General features: G+C 35.9%; 1 protein-coding gene across 1 annotated transcript in view; it reads left to right on the forward strand.

Annotated features, from left to right (window-relative positions):
• Positions 1 to 3397: 3397 nt before the first annotated feature.
• The window catches only part of LOC107602113 (delta and Notch-like epidermal growth factor-related receptor), a 26876-nt gene continuing 11984 nt past the window's right edge, over positions 3398 to 18289 (forward strand). Inside the window, exons 1-6 of the mRNA XM_016294522.1 lie at positions 3398 to 3816; positions 14949 to 15287; positions 15412 to 15506; positions 16236 to 16399; positions 17425 to 17573; positions 17759 to 17912. Of these exons, the coding sequence (XP_016150008.1) occupies positions 3562 to 3816; positions 14949 to 15287; positions 15412 to 15506; positions 16236 to 16399; positions 17425 to 17573; positions 17759 to 17912 (1156 nt within the window). The 5' untranslated portion in view covers positions 3398 to 3561. The remainder of the gene's footprint in view (positions 3817 to 14948; positions 15288 to 15411; positions 15507 to 16235; positions 16400 to 17424; positions 17574 to 17758; positions 17913 to 18289) is intronic.

Below are 18289 nucleotides of genomic sequence, written 5' to 3' on the forward strand. Positions count from 1 at the left end.
TTTTTCTGATATATATATATATATATATATATATATATATATATATATATATATATATATATATAATATCAGCAATCTTAGACTAATAAAAAGTTTAAAAGGACAGTATTAATTTTTTTCAAATGAAAAAAAATCCTAACCTAAACCTTTGAACAGAAGTGTATAAGGGTTTATTATAATCATAAAAATATGGCAGGTATTTGTTAACACGTTTGATGAAATTACATGAACACATTAACGCAGTATCGTCACAGTACAAATACGTTTCCTATTCACAGTGACAAACAGATGTGGAAAAACATCTGAAATATTTTATACGGTTGAAAGAGGTTTTGTTCTTGTGTGTTTGACAGTGGGGTTCGTGCCATATTCTGCCATTTATAATTTGTCATTTCAGCCGTTATTTGGAAAATGTTTGAGTTGACGGAGAAACTGGATGATTAGTGAAGTCCAGCAGAAGTTGCCAAATTACTCCATCATTCTGATGTTAAGAAAATATTCTGCACAAGAAGCCACTGATTGCTGCATCTGAAGGCCAGCCATCTTTCCATCTGTCATAATCGCTCCCAAAAATATCCTTCATCCTGCTGCAGAAGCACATAAATCATTTCCTCTTTGAAGCGCCTTCTAACTCGCTCTTGACTCTTGTGTGTCGCTTTTCTTTTTATTTGAAAGAAGTTTTGAAATAAAGCTAGTTTTTGGATGATATACTTTTATAATGTTCTCCGGAATGGAACAAATGATGGTGTCCTGCCATCTGTGACCAGGAGGAGGCGCCATTGTCTATACATTGCGCTTGTCTTAAAGTGTCTTAAAGGGACACTTCACCCCAAAATAAATGTTCTTTCCAGAAATCATTGTTTTAGCTATCCAATTATATAACTTATATTTTTTGTTACATGTTATATTATAAAAAAGTTAGTTTCAGTCCTCGAATTTGACTCTAATTGAGAGACTTGCAACAGTTTGAAACTAAATAGACAATAGACTAAATAGATATTTCTCTCAAAACCCTCTATAAATACAATGGTGTTAGTGAGTTGGGATAGTGAATGTGTTGCGGAGAAGCAGTAACTGTGCATCTCCAGCTACAGCATTGGGACCGCCTGTGTGGTTGTCATGGTAACCAGCAGGAGGAGCAGTCGAAGAAGGGATTCTCATGGAAGCACACACTGTAAAAAATGACCGTGAATTTAACGGTAAAAGACTGTAAAAATGCTACAGTAAAAACCTGTTAAATGGTTAACGGTAAGTTCCCCTACTATACATGGTGAAAAACTGTATTGGACATTACATGTAATTTTAAGGTAGTATACCGTTTTTGGATGTGAAAACCCATAAATTGACATTCCCCAGAATTCCCTGCATTACATTTCAAATTAGATGTTTCTTCTTAGTTTTGTCTTATCAGTGTACAAAACAGATATCAGTACTTCAATAGGTTGGTATATTAACATTATACCAGTTAATGAAATTACGGTATTTAACTGTAAATTTAAGTTAGAACCGTAAAACCTAAAATGTTGCTACCGTATTTTATACGGTAAAATTCCGGCAACCACAGCTGCTGTTTTTTTACCGTAAATTTTACGGATTTTTTTTTTACAGTGCAGTGAGGGCGCCTGCCATCATAAAACACAACTCCACTTCACAAAAGTCTTATAGTGCAACCTTTTATGGATGTAGAAACTGCGGTTCAGTTAGAAGGATGTTTAGAAAGGTTCTTGGGTTTCATATAAATAAGTGTACTGTAATTGGACTGTTGAAAGGGTGAAGTAGGCTAGATGTTGGATGATGAGTAGCTTGTAGAATGTACAGGATGTTCTGTACATTTCTGCTGGAGACTGTGGAGGTAAGTAATAAGCTGCTTACCGACAGAAACCAGAATGAGATCTTTGCCGAGACGTTGCTGTGATGTTCTAGTCATTTCTAGTGCGCTGATATGCAGATAAAGGGTGTTCGGGGTGGTTATTAGGGTGTCAAATAAGCCCGACCTCAAAATATGACTCTGGTCGCTCTTTTGCTGGCATGTTTTTCTCTCATTTTATCGTCATTTTTTATTGAGTCTGATCAGTTCGAATAGTAATAACGTACATCTCAACAAACTACACATATTGACAGATTTTTTGTAAATTCACCAGTAGCCGTCAATAAGTTGTTATTGTTCATTTGTTAATTGAAATGAAGCTGAAATTGAATATTATATGAAACATGAATATTATATGGAAAAGATTAACCTTGTATGAAAATGAGAAATGGCATCTAACTATAAAAAGAAATAAATAAAGTTTAAGTTTAACTATTAAATGTATTAATTATTAAAACTGAAATAAAGCAAAATATACAAATAAAAGCTCATTTAATACTGATAAATACTATAATAATACTAAAATAACACTGGTCAATATTTTGTCATATTGCATACTCATTTTTACCTCATAATTTTACATTTAGATTATCTTTGCAGTTATCTAACGTTCACCTTACGTTAATCTTCAAAAACACTGATTATGTATTAACACTAATTAATGTAATTTGTGGCAAATCTCAAAATGAATATCCATTTGTTATACAATGTTGTGATGCTTAAATTTACTTTTAGAATTTTAAAATGATCGATTTTAGTTTTTAGTGTTTTATATTAATGGTAACACCATACAATAAGGTCCCATTAGTTAACATTATTTAATGCATTATCTAACATTAACTAACAATTTGTTACAGTATTTATTAATCATTGTTAACATTATTAAACTGTTCATTTTTAGTTTATGTTAGCTTAGGCCCATCAAATAAAATTAACAGATGTTAACAACAATATGAACATTAACTAAGATTACGAAATGCTTTTTTTTTTCATTCATAGTTCATATTAACTAACAAATGGAGCCTTATTGTGAAGTGGGTAACAATTTAGATTAAAGAAACACTATTCTCTATGAACTAGTTGCTATTATCATGCATATTACTAGCATATTGGCTGTTTATTAGTACTTAATAAGCATATATTAATGCAGAACCATATTCTAGATCACTTAACCCTGCTCCATGCCTAACTACTACAACAACTACCTTACTTAATATCAGTAAGCAGAGAGTTAGGAGTTTATTGAGGGAAAACTCTTATTTAATAGAGAATATGTGCTCCTTAATCTGCCCTGAAGTGTTACCACCAAAATAATGTAGAGTTTTAATATATGCCGTTTATCGGTTATCAGCCGTGAGATGGAGATAATTATTGAGAATCCAATGAGAAATGATCAGTGATGAGACATGTAATGTGTAGGTGTCTGACTGTTCTTGCAGAGCTTCAGCTCCACTGACACAGCAGAAATACACTGAGAGAGAGGAGGAGCGTGTGTGTCGTCACTGCGAATGAGTTCCTCCCCTCCGTCCTCAAACACACTCAGACCTTCCAGTCCAGCAAACCTCCTCTCTCTCTCTCTCACACACACACACACACACACACAGCAGCAAACGAACGACTGTAATCCACTGATCTGCTCTCCACAGCAGCGTATCCAGAGCAGGAGCAAAGAGAACCAAATCCACACCGCTCTCATGCAGTGCTATATTCTTCCTCTCCTCCTCATCCTCGGGGTGAGGGACGGACTCGGGTCCCCTCTGACATCGAGCTCCGGCCCTACCGAGGCCCCCAGCGCGCCGCCGGACCCCTGCGAGGGCAGACCCTGCCTGAACGGGGGCGTCTGTAGTCGTGTGGGAGAGATGGAGGAGAGTCAGAGCACACAGATGCAGGCTGACTTCTGGGCTTATACGTGCATCTGCGGCCAGGGCTTCACTGGACAGAACTGTGAGGTGAGAGCGCGCGTGGTTGTGCACAAATCCATCGCATGTCTTTGCAGACTGGGCATATTGTGTGAGTTGTGTTGGTGTGAATAAACGATCATAATCCTCCTGTGTCTGTCAAAGATCTGTAGGAGCTCATGTGCTGTTGGTGAGATGTGAAGGAGAGTGCTGCGTTGCTGTGGCAACAGATAGGAGAAGAGCTCTGACTGTGTGTGTGTGTGTGTGTGTGTGTGTGTGTTAGAGGTAAAGATCACAGCATAAATGCATGTCTTGCTGTTAGATATGGTCTGCAGTGTATTTCTACACAAAAGAAGCAAAAATCATTCTCAGTCTGTCACCTTTTTTACTCATATTGCTAGTATGCAGCGCTGACCTCTTTGCATGCGTTCTGTTTTATAACAAATCACTATGGGACACTGAGGCTTTCTGTGATGAGTGATGCAAGCTTTATTTGAACCTCTAGGTGCATTGTGGTGCAATGATGGGCCAATCTAGATCAGTAACAAACAAAAAAAACACTCTCTTAATATATCTCTTGTTTTCCAGGAAAAATGTATACTACTTACAAACAGTAAACATTTATGTTAAAATAATAATAAACGTAATAATAAGAATGATTTACTTGCAGAATTGTTTTCAGTGAATATATTTTAAAATGTTTATTATCGCATTGCTGGGTAAGATCATTTTTCCTCTTTTTGAAAGAATAAACCTTTCTTTAAAAATGTTGTTTTGTAAAACAAAAAACTTTTTCAATGAGATATATCCAAAGATATATTTATTATTATTATTATAAAGTAAATTAAACTTGTAACAGTAAGCTGTAATAATATACTTGTTTTAATAAAGTTTTTTTATATAAAGAAATTATGTTTGAAAATGTCTTAATATCTTATGCAATGTTGCCTCTAAAGATAAATCTATCTGTATGAATATATGTATGCGTGTGTATATATATATATAGAGAGAGAGAGAGAGAGTTAACTATAACTATTAAAAAACTTTAATCATTACTTTAAATAAAATAAACTTTAATGGAAATAAAATATATAGAAAAAAAACTTTTCATATTCATATTCTTATTTCAGTTAGTTGCCAAGACATCATTTCTCATTTGTTTAGTTAAACTGAGGTATTAAAAATAACTAAAATTGCATATACTGAAACTAATAAATACTATATAGATATATAAAAACAAAAACTAAATATTTAACTAAAATAAAAAATAAAAAAATCTCATTCAAATTATTTACAAATACTATAATAGTATGTCAGTGATACTAAACACAATATTTTATTAGATTTATTTAGCAGTTCATGCTCATAGATGTGGTTAAATGCTCACAAGGAAAGGGTGAGGGCCTTTGTTTTAAAAGGTATTAGTCTCAGATTTGTTGTTTATCAGAGTTAATACACTAATGGGAACAAAGCCTGAATGTGAGTAGCACAGCTAGACACAATTAGGGCTTCTGACCTAAATAACACCAATGCTTTGCTGGATTCAGAACAGAGATCCACAGAAGAGCTGTCTCACTGTGTGCGCATGCATGTTCACTGGACAACAGGTGGCACTCATGAAGTTATGAAATTGTGTGCGGTTGCAACTCGTTGGTGTTTGCATGCCGTTCTTGTCTTCGTCTACTCTCAAGTGGGAAGATGCATCTTTCTGCATGGTGAGACAGACATCATGGTGTCCTGTCCTTTCCTCAACCTTAGTTAAAGCTTGCGTCTAAACCTGTGTCCCGTGACATCATACTGCTCATTTCCATCTCCCCCAATGCAGCCAGAAAGGATGCTGCTGCATGATTGCTTTATGCACTGACAAGATTCACCACGATTGGTCGAAGAGGTTTGAAGTCATTGTGATGTAACTCAGTGTTCCATTTCCCCAGGCAAGGCTGGTGTTCTTCAGTCACGCTGTAATGAGACAGCTGTTTTTTCGAACTTCATTAACTGTTGCTGACGTGACTGGATGCATGCGATCCAGTATGTAAATTCGTTTTTGTGAACACTGAGGAAGAGATGGACTGGAATTATTTGATATAATAAGTTAATACACTTTTGCCCTTGAGGAGCTCACGTTAACCTCTTTACCAGCATCTGATGCAGAGTGATTGTGTATGAGTCAGCTGTCCTTTCTGAGAACTTGTGTTTAAAAGGACAAGGATGTATGTGTTTTTGGATGTGCACAGTCACTTATTTACTACAGTAGGAGGATGCATACTTAGAAACCGTAGATCTGTAGGCTGGCCGTATCGTACAGGGTTGCTTATTTTAAGGGTCGTCGTGTTTTTCTTCTCTCCTCTTTGGTCTTTTGGCTTTGATTCCTGCTTGTTAAGCAGCCATGGGGAATTCATTAATATTAAAGAGAGAGCTTGACTGGCCATTGTTTCTCCAAAGCTTTCATCTTTGAAAAAAACTGAAGATTCAAATATAAGCACACTAGCTGTATGTGGACTTGTAAGCCTGTAAGAGTGTGAGTCTCATTAAAGTAGTGATTCAAGGGTAGAATAAATGAATAAAATGAGAATTGAAGGGGTGAGAGGATAGATAGCTCCGTGAGGTAGATAGAGCTAGACATTCAGGAGAACAGAAAGCGGAGAGAGAGCACTAAATATGGAGGACATTTAAAACATTTTTTTTAAATGCTCTTTATTTATTAATTTTTTTTGTCAAAAAAAGGGAGATATTTAGCAGATATTAATGTCCATGCTGCACTTTTCCATTCAAAGTCAATAAAAATCATACAGAGATTTCAATAAAAAAATTATAATAAAATTACAAAAAAAAATCTCTCAACTCTGACTTTTTTCTAACAATTGCAAGTTTACATGTTGCAATTCTGACTTTTTTCTCAAAATGTCATGATATAAATTTAAAAAGTCATGATATTGCGTGTTAGAGAGTAAAAGTGACTGAAGATTCAAATATAAGCTGTATGTGGACTTGTAAGCCTGTAAGAGTGTGAGTCTCATTAAAGTAGTGATTCAAGGGTAGAATAAATGAATAAAATGAGAATTGAAGGGGTGAGAGGATAGATAGCTCCGTGAGGTAGATAGAGCAAGACATTCAGGAGAACAGAAAGCGCAGAGAGAGCACTAAATATGGAGGACATTTAAAACATTTTTTCTTTATTTATTTATTTTTTTTGTCAAAAAAAAGGGAGATATTTAGCAGATATTAATGTCCATGCTGCACTTTTCCATTCAAAGTCAATAAAAATCATACAAAATCATACAGAGATTTCAATAAAAAAATAATAATAAAATTACAAAAAAAAATCTCTCAGCTCTGACTTTTTTCTAACAATTGCAAGTTTACATGTTGCAATTCTGACTTTTTTCTCAAAATGTCATGATATAAATTTAAAAAGTCATGATATTGCGTGTTAGAGAGTAAAAGTGAATGTGAGAGTGAATTTTTCCTCAGAATTTTGAGTGTATATATATATATATATATATATATAGTGGCTTGCGAAAATATTCATACCCCTTCATTTTTTTTCACATTTTGTTAAGTTGCTGCCTTATGCTAAACTGCTTTAAACCACATCAATCTACATTCCATACACCATAATGGTAAAGCAAAAAATGTATTACAAATAAAAAACTTAAATGATTCCATTGCATAAGTATTCATACCCTTATCTGGGACAGTTGTAATTTAGCTCAGGAACATTCATATTGCTTGTAGATGTTACTACACTTCGAGTGAAGTTAACCTGTGGCAAATTAAATTGAAAGGGTATGATTTGGAAAGGCACACACATCTTAATAGAAGGTCTAACAGCTGATAATGCATATCAGAACAAAAACCAAGCCCTGAGGTCAAAAGAACTGCCTGTAGAGCTCAGAAACAGGTTTGTGTCAAGCCACACATCTATGGAAGAGTTCAGAAAAAGGGTCACAGAAGCATGTAGTCTCTGTTACCCTTAATGGAAGACGTTTGAAACAACCAGGACTCTTCCTAGAGCTGTCCTCCTGGCCAAACTGAGCAATTGATGGAAAAGGTTATTGCGGCAGGGACCGAGGGACTCGTCAGAGTAGAAGATAAGCTCAATGCACGAAAATATTGAGTTAGCCTTAATAAAAACCAAGTCCAGAGCATTCAGATCCTCAGACTGGGTAGAAGGTTTACCTTCCAACAGGACAATGAACCTAAGCACACAGCAAGAGTGGCTTATAGACAACTCTGTGAATGGCCTTGAGTGGCCCAGCCAGAGCATGAGCTTGAACCCAATCAAATAATTCTGGAGAAACTTGAAAATGTGCATTTGCTCCCATCCAACCTGACAGAGCTTGAGAGGTGAACAGGTGAGGTGAAGAATGGCAGATAATTGCCAAATGATGATGATCAAAGCTTAAACAAAAAAGACTTGAGACTGTAAAGGTGCTTCAGTGAAATATTTAGTTATACTTTAGAATACTTATGCAATGTACTTATTTCATTTTTTTAATTTTTTATTTTTATAAATTTACGAAGTTGTGACAATTCTATTTTTGCTTTGTCAGTATGGTGTATGGAGTGTAGATTGATATGGAAAAAAAGTAATTTAAAGCAGTTTAACATAAGGCAGCAACATAAAATGTGAATAAAGTCAGAATTATAAGATATGAACTTAGAATTGGACTTTATAACTCACAATTGCGAGTTTATATTTCACAATTATAAGAAAAGTCAGAACTGTGAGAAAAAAAGTTTATATCTCGCAATTCTGACTTTTTTCACAATTGCATGTTTATATCCTGCAATTCTGAAAATAAACTTGCGATTGCCAGAAAAAAGTGTGTAAAACTGTGTAAAGCCAGGCTTTTCATTTCAGGTAAGCAAACCCTTTAAATTCCTTCCCATGCTTCTCACTTCCTAGTGTCACATTTACATTGAATCATTTAGCAGGCGCTTTTATCCAAATGTTAAACATGGGTAGTTTCTAGAAAATCCTATTAAACAGATGCCAAGTCTAATTCAACAGAATTCAGTGTAGATCCAACAAACATGCATTACCAGGCCAGTAAGATGAACTTCACATTCTAAGAGCTTCTGGGAAAGTAGCTATTTGCTATAATGATGTTGAACGGGGAACATTGATCTTGTCTATTTAGTCTATTTAGTAGAAACACAAATAAGTCAATTTTTCCAATGAATTTGTATTTCTGCAGCTCTTCTGCACTGATATGGCCTCATTTAGCTGGTTAATTGGTGGCACATCTGCTCTTTCTACCTGCCTTTCAGAACGTGCTGCATTAATAAATGTCATTGCCAGTGATGTCTGGCTTTGAGTGCATGTACGTGTGTTATTATGTAGCCATGCCACTGAATAAAATTGCATTCTGCATTAAAACCCCAGAGAAATATATTTCCACTTCTGCATCAGATAGCACTAATGAGTTGAATCTCATTTTGTTCGACCTTTAATGTAAGTAAACATGAATCCTTTGTGGCCCGTGCTGCTGTAAACTATTTTTTTCTGATGCAACTCCAAGTATTTGTATTTCTCTGTTAACTGTGTCCTCAATCTGCAAGCTGGTTAGTATTCATTCAGGCCATCCTCTGATATTTAGTGGCTATGAGCCAATCACACTTTCATTTCCATTTCATACCTGGCCTTTGATGATATTCATACGGTATGAGTGCGAACATTGCTTGAAAGACACTTTCATAAATGAAAACTATTCCTTTTCTCAAAGAAAACTGGAGAAGTCATTCATTCATAATCATTATACAATTGAATGGTGAGGGATGAACTGTCACACTCTCTCTCTCTCTCTCTCTCTCTCTCTCTCTCTCCCTCTCTCTCTCTCTGTCTCTCTCTCTTTCTTTCTCTATTTATAGTCAGGTGGCAGTGGGTTTTCAAGCTGACAGTATGTGTGTGTGTGTGTGTGTGTGTGTGTGTGTGTGTGTGTTAGAAACATTTTGTTCTTTCTGTGCTCTTTCCTGAACACACAAACGTGCACAAAGACACATTGTTCTTTTTGAGTGGATTTGTGATTATGCTTTTGAGAAAGTGCCATGTTGTCCAGGTTAACAGGAATGGCACAAATACAGAATTACCTGCATTAAAAAAAACAACAACAAAAGTGTCACATGTGCAAGATGCTCTAACCTCGCTCACATTTCTCTCAGAATAATGGCCCACCTATAAACATGTTGCATTGCTGGATATGTACTGTACCAGGCCTGGGACCATATGAGCCCCAAACCTGATTTTAAAGATATTTTTTGATTACACTGCTTTGAAAACATTGGATCTAAATTAGTTTCACACCATTTTCATCCTAGTATGCAAAATGAAATCCTAAATTAAAAAAGAATATATAGTTAATTAAAATGTAACTAAAAATAAATACCAAATAAAATGCCTGAAAAAGTCTAAAAATTTCCTAAAATGTAATTTATAATAAACAATTTTAACAGTAATCTAAGTGAAAAGATAAGTGTAAAAATCTATATGAATTTGAGATTGTTTGTACAATTTTGCTTTATATCATAGAAATGTGCAGAATCATAAATTTACATATAAAGTATTATGAAAAGACCTTTTGCATTTTCTTATTATAATTTTTAATAAACTATTTTTTAAACAGTAATCTAATTAAAGTGTTCAATTTAAAAATCGGCATTAATTTGACATTTTATTTTAGTACAATTTTGCTTTCATAGAAATGCGCAGAATTCAAATATCTCTTAATGATTTTAAAAAGTCATAACTCAATCATAAAACTTTACGTCTGTTTTAAATTACATTATGAATAAGGAAGACAAGCTTGCCCTTTTCAAATTTGCATCTGTGAGTTGTTATTCAAGTCCGAGGAGACATTTCAGCATGATTTGGTAGCAATTTGACCTTTAAAAATAGGGAAAGAGGAGGTCTTTGCTGCACGCTGAAGCGTAGCTAACCTTTTTGGGGTTTTGAAAGGTTTTTGAAATACTTTCTTTAATCGCAATGAAAGAAAATTAAACACTGTCTCTGTAGGATAAACACCAGCTCCAGTGGTGGAGGTCCTGGGTTGAAACCACTCCACAGCTCTTCACATTAGAGGAGGCTCTCTGTTAAAATCAGACTGATGAAGCCAAAGGTCAGGGATGTGTTGCTATCAGTGAGAGCAGGTCTGGTGAGATATCTTGAGTTGAGAATTGTGAGAGATTGATACTGTAAATGCTTCATCCATTTCTTCTCACTTTGACGGTCTTTTCCTCACCCGTGACCTTTTCTTCTCTCCACACTATTTCTGCTTACTTTTTCAGCCTGCCTTGTTCTCATTGTAGGGTGTTGTGATGTGTTTTTGTAAGAAAAATATCCATATTTAAACCTTTATAAACTCTAATCTCTAGCTTACGCTAACTGGTATATTTTATATTAGAATGTATTTTTTGAATATTCTAGTCTCGCGAGAACCATGTTTTGTTTACAGGAGCAAAGGAAATCCAGTCTCCTCTTGGCTTATATCGAAATCCTCCGACATGTTTCTTTACAAATCCTAGATTTATACTTCTAATTCCTGACCAGTGTTTTGTTTAGCTCGCTCCTCTGCGCTTCCACGTTCATCACTACTCAACGCTGTGCCTACGTCATCCGCTGAAACACCACTCTCTTGTGAATGCGTGTACCAGTTAACGGAAGATAGAGAGTTTTTTTAATACGTTTTAAATATGGATATTTTTCTTACAAAAAATGCATTGATTCGCTTCAGGGCTTTATTAAAGCGATAGTTCACCCAAAAATTAAAATTTGATGTTTATCTGCTTACCCCCAGGGGATCCAAGATGTAGGTGACTTTGTTTCTTCAGTAGAACACAAACGGAGATTTTTAAGTCCAGCCGTTGCAGTCTGTCAGTCGTATAATGCATGGCAATGGTAACAAAATCTATGAGAGTAAAAAAAAACATGCACAGACAAATCCAAATTAAACCCTGCGGCTCGTGACGACACATTGATGTCCTAAGACACGAAACGATCAGTTTGTGTGAGAAACCGAACAGTATTTATATCATATTTTACCTCTAATACAGCACTATGTCCAACTGCTTTGAGTGCGCGCACGGCATCCGGTGCGTGAGGTGTGTACTCGCTCTGGTGAACTATCCCTTTAACCCCCGGAGCTGTGTTGAGTACTTTTTAATGATGGATGGATGCAGTATATTGGACTTCTATTGGACTATTGAATATCACACATTCACTGCCATTTAAAAGCTTGGAAGAGCCAGGACATGTTTTTAAATAACTCCAATTGTATTCTTCTGAAAGAAGAAAGTCATAAACACCTATGGCTTGAGGCGTGGGTAAATCATGTTGTAATTTTCATTTTTAGGTGAACTATCCCTTTAACAATAGTACATTGGATGGCCTACATGGTACCTAAATTGTTTGCCCCAAGATGAATAAAAATTTCCTCAAAGAGATCACCCAAAATTTTTTATTCTGTCATAATTTACTCAACCTCAGTTGTTCTAAACCTATATGAGTTTCTTTCTTCGCAAAAGAAGATATTTTGATGAATGTTGTTTTTTTTGACGAATACTATGGAAGTCAATGGCTTCGGTCAACCGAAAACGCTTTAAAATCAAACAGATAGTAATTTATTCACAAATGGTAAATCAATATTAACATGAGCAACTTGAACATGAAAAGTCCTATCCTAAGAATGCATGATTATATGGTTTGTAGAGAATTATGTGTATTTAGGTTAGTTATCAGAACAGACCTGTGACCCAATTTTTGGTCACAATCCACCCATTGAGAAACACTGATTTAGAACAGCAGGAGAAAAACAACTCACTGATTCTTGATTCATGGGATAAAACCTGTCCCACTATCCATTGGCTGTAAAAATAGCATCATTTTTAAATGAATCATAGATTTGTTCTGAACACAAATGTATCATTTCATGTCTTGAACTTCTAAAACCACCTGTACTGACCATAACTGAACGCTTCATATGGATTGATATAGTATGTATCTTTGCCTATTTATACATATAAAAATATCAATAAATCAACAGTTACAGGTGTCAAAGCTCAAGTGGACTTGATGAACAGTGACACTGCAGATTCACCTACAACAGCATTTAAACACAGAATAAGCCACATTAAGCATTCAGATGACCATATAGTTCAGGAGTTTGATCTGACCAATCATAACGCAGAATCTGCCATTTTTTTCCTTGAAAAAGGGTGTTTATTGACGTCTTTCCGTGGTTGAAACCAGATTTCCTTCTGGTGTTCACTCGCATTTATTTTGTGCTATAACTTGTTAAGAGGACAAGATGATCTGTTCACCACACATTAAAGAGCCACAAATCACTATTTACTGTTTGAATTTCTTAAAAATTTGAAAGCTGAGACTTTGTTTCATTCCAAAAGTAACCTGCCCTGTCTTGTCTGTCGGCACTTTGTCAGTGTCGTCTTTGCTTCGTAATGTATTTTTCGCTGTGTGAGAGCATGATGTGTGGTGTGAGAGTGTCATGGCTTGTTGGACGTAGCAACAGTAACTAAGGGGGGCTTGTTTTTGCGAAGGGTCAATTGTGGCTGGTGAGATCAAGGAGAGCCTCTAACATGTAGCCCTCAACATGTGCAGTGGAAGTACTATACTGCACTTCAGATGTGCCTCTGTGATTGCCAGTAAACTGATTAGCTTAATAAGGGGGCTCGAGGGACAGATGTGAAGAAGGACATAACATCTCATGCATTCTGCAGCCTAAAATGGTTTAATTGTTTACAGTTGATGGATTTTCAACCCAGACTCATGTAAAAGTGTGCCTCTACCTATATTCTATTTCTGCAAAACTACAAAAACATACCAATTTACTCAGGGATTAAAGTGTTCCGTCGCTATGACGGATTTCCGTCATTTCATAGATGAATTTTCCAATGAACCTTGGTTTGTAGATTTTACAGCTAAGTAATTTGTGATGTAACATTTTAATGTGTAATTTTAAATAATTACTAACATGTATTTGTTATTATATAAGGAGAAGCTATTTTACCTGAGCTTTTGCGAAGGGTCAATTGTGGCTGGTGAGATCAAGGAGAGCCTCTAACATGTAGCCCTCAACATGTGCAGTGGAAGTACTATACTGCACTTCAGATGTGCCTCTGTGATTGCCAGTAAACTGATTAGCTTAATAAGGGGGGCTTGTTTTTGCGAAGGGTCAATTGTGGCTGGTGAGATCAAGGAGAGCCTCTAACATGTAGCCCTCAACATGTGCAGTGGAAGTACTATACTGCACTTCAGATGTGCCTCTGTGATTGCCAGCATAGCTTAATAAGGGGGCTCGAGGGACAGATGTGAAGAAGGACATAACATCTCATGCATTCTGCAGCCTAAAATGGTTTAATTGTTTACAGTTGATGGATTTTCAACCCAGACTCATGTAAAAGTGTGCCTCTACCTATATTCTATTTCTGCAAAACTACAAAAACATACCAATTTACTCAGGGATTAAAGTGTTCCGTCGCTATGACGGATTTCCGTCATTTCATAGATGAATTTTCCAATGAACCTTGGTTTGTAGATTTTACAGCTAAGTAATTTGTGATGTAACATTTTAATGTGTAATTTTAAATAATTACTAACATGTATTTGTTATTATATAAGGAGAAGCTATTTTACCTGAGCCAAACAGTATGTTGTTGATATTCTTTGATATCATCTGTTATCCAGTAGAAGCATTTTATGTTAGATTACTTATGTAATGCCAACACACATAATATGGAGTATAAATAGTTTACAGATGAACATATGCACAAATGTGGCACATATAAGTCCTACTTCATCTCTTGGGAAGAAGGCATGTCCCTGCCAAAGGAAACTGAGCATAATTAGAGTAATTGTATCAATATCTCTACATAATTGTAAGCTAAAGGAATTAGTGCTGTAGATTTTGGTGCAGGTGTTCCTGCGGGCATAGCGGGCCGGCGCTATTGCTATTGTTCATATTTATAACGGTGCTCGACTGTGATCTCAGTATATTAATTGCTCTCAGTTCTCATTCTTCAGGCCAACTGATTGTTAGTCGATACATGTTGGCCTGAAATACAAGCTGGATTGTTCGCTGCTGTTTTGTGTGACTGGAGCAGTTTAAAATGTTTGATAATATGATGCAGTTTTCATTTCTCAATCGTGTTGTTTTTATTGGGTGCAGTTTTTTGCAGATCCATGCGCCAGCAGCCCCTGTCTCCATGGCAACTGTAGCCAGGACGGTGAGGGGGATGGGTTTGTGTGCGAGTGCAGTGAGGGTTACAGCGGGGTCGGGTGTGACCTGCCTACTTTGACCTTTGACCTGTCCGAGTCCACCTGGGACCTCGCCGAGAGCCTTGTACCGGAACATGCCACGCCCGCCACACCCGCCACACCTGCGACCACCACTCAAGTGTTTCAGCCAACCACAGTCCCCACCACTACTCAAGCTCCGCCCACACTGGAGCCGTGGCGACCCAAACCGGGTCAGAAAGTGGTGGAGATACTGTGGGAGGATCAGCAGGTGAGCAGGTGTGCGTTTGCATGCATTAAGTGTGCGTTTGTGTAAGCGTGATGTGTCGTGACAGTTGGGTCCGGTCTGGAAGGCAGGACTGCTCCTGTGAGAAGCTTATTTGTGTGTGTTGTAGGTTACTGATGAAGCCGAATGTGTGAGTACCGCAGGAGGTGAGTCTGCCGGAATGATGACTGTTTCCACGGAGGTCGCCGAGGAAACAGCTGTGAAGTAAGAAACTTTCTTATATATTAGAATAAGAGAGTTGTGGGCCTTTAATGTGTTTACTTTCTGTGGTATTTATGGATATTTCTAGCCTTGAACTACTGCAAAACAAAATATAAAACAAAAAGAATATAATAAATATTTAAAAATAAAAATAATATATAAAAATGATCAAAATATGGATGGAAATATAATTCATCAATTACATATTTTATATGTTTGATTGATTATATAATTAAAATATACATTTTAAACCATAGCCACACTTTTGGGATACATTGACAATTTTACCATATCATTTCAAAGTACTTTTCATATGATTTTTGGCCAACATAACAGATAAATATAGCTTTTAGATCATATAAATAAATAAAAAAAGCTTTAAGATAGTAAATTATTGAATATTATACATTTAATATGATTTCTGTATGATAATAAATATTTAATGTAATCAATTATTAATAAACATATTAATATTAATATTACTATATTAAAACATAATATAATAAATCAAATAAAATGCATTAAGCGCTCACATTTATTGAAGAATAAAAGTCCAAATTTATCTTGTTCTTAACCATTATGTTCCCTTTGTACAGTTTGCTACATCTTTTTAATGTCTTCAGTTCATTTGTATACTGACATGTGACTGATTTTGATGAGATCTCTTCCTCTCTCTGTGTGTGTGTGTGTGTGTGTGTGTGTGTGTGTGTGTGTGTGTGTGTGTGTGTGTAGGTTGGTGGGTAATGTGAGTGGCTCTGCTGTACTGTGGCGTGTAAGTGAGGCTGGTTATGAGCAGTGCTCTGTTGCAGATGGTACAATCATGTGGTTCCAGCAGAGCTCAGACGGCCTGGTGCTCCCTGACCAGTCCCTGCCATTCGGACACAACTACTTCATCAGTAAGTGTGTATGTGGAGGAATATACTGTATGAAACTATTTGTTTGAAATTGGGACTTTGCCTTTGAAACATCTGTGTGCATAATGTCTGTTTCCAACTTGTTTGCAATTCAGAATTTTTCCCAGACACATTGATGAGTGTTGCGAGTCTTTTATTTGACCCTGTCTGATTCAAACAATGTCTGCCCTTGAGCCGTTTGTGTGTGTGTGTGTGTGTGTGTGCATGTTTATGTGGTTTATGAGGACACAAATTTGTATAATAACATGGGTATGACATAGGTATTACAACGAGAAGGTGATTTATGAGGACATTTTCAGTGTCCCTGTAATTCAAAAGGCTTATAAATAATTCAGAATGAGTTTTTTTGAAAATCTAAAAATGCAGAAAGTTTCCTGTGAGGGGTAGGTTTAGGGGTAGGGTTGGTGTAGGGCAATAGAAAATATGGTTTGTACAGTATAAAAACCATTACGCCTATGGAGAGTCCCAATAAACCATAAAAACAAACCTGTGTGTGTGTGTGTGTGTGTGTGTAAAAGGAAATAATAAATAATATCCACAATATGATTAAAATTTAATGACATGGATTTGCTTTGTATAATAAATGTGAATCTAGATTTCTAGATGTATGTGTCTGGGTTAAGACAGGCAAAACAGGTGAATAGGGGTAATAAACAAAGTAAATAATATACTGTGATTATAGTAAAGTGAATATACTGTTTATTATTTAATTATAATAATTATAATAAAAAAATATTATCTCTTTTAAACATCTTTTTTTATAGTAACTGTTAATTGTGCATTCATCATCTTTGAATAACTAAGTTTGGTTTTTCTTTCCGTAAAACACAACAGTCAAGCTTAAAACAAGCTAAAATCAATCAGAACACATTAGCACCTGCATAGCAACACCCTGGCAACCACTCTTGTGGCTAAACGCGCACTTTCTTTGAAAAGAAATATATATAAAATATTTTTTTACTCTATGTTACAGCTATGAACTTTTTTGTTTATCTCTCTCCATGTAGGTGTGTTGCATGTTGGTGCACCCTCTGGTCCAGAGGTCACTTTGAGGCTGCATCTCAATGTAAAAACCAATAACTGTATGGAGCCCGGAAGTGGATTCAGTGACCCACAATGCTCTGGAAAAGGAAAATGCATCACCCAGTCCTCTGTGGTAATGACCCTAGATCATAATAAGCGTTATGTGCTTATTATTTTCTCTTTTCAGAGCACTGAAAAGCCAGTATTACACCTCTGAATGTGTACTGCTGTTTTTCCTTCCAAAGTGTACAGTTTGTGTGCTTTCTGTCCAGAGCTTCTGTGAACATTTGATGATGTGTGTTTAAACGTGAATCACAGGACACATTTTACTGCCAGTGTGATGATGGGTACTCTGGGATCTTCTGTGAGGAGTTTGATGCCTGTCACCTGAAGCCCTGCGAGAACAACGGCACCTGTGCTGACCTCACACAGAGAGATGAAGGACAAAACTACACCTGTACCTGCCAGCCAGGTGTGTGAGCTTATGTGTGTTTGAGGGATTCTCAGGAAACTGTGTCAGGACATGTGTGTCCCCTGGCTGAATTACCACGATAGAGTTAACAGGATTTTGATCTTAATCGCATTATTTGATAGATTTCACTCTGTTTAGTGTGCAATGTATGATAACTTTTAAAATAAATGTTTGTTTTGACTGGAATGTTACATTTGAATATCCTTGTTCATCAGCTATATAGATTATATAGGGGGAAAAAATTCAAACCTATTTAAATGTATTTTTTTACTTAAAACATCAAGCTTTCACTGCCTATATATATATAGTATATATATATATATATATATATATATATATATATATATATTTTTTTTTTTTTATAAAATTCTTTATTC

Source organism: Sinocyclocheilus grahami, unplaced genomic scaffold (genome assembly GCF_001515645.1).
Source record: "Sinocyclocheilus grahami isolate Dianchi unplaced genomic scaffold, SAMN03320097.WGS_v1.1 scaffold319.1, whole genome shotgun sequence".
NCBI classification, from domain to species: Eukaryota; Metazoa; Chordata; class Actinopteri; order Cypriniformes; family Cyprinidae; genus Sinocyclocheilus; species Sinocyclocheilus grahami.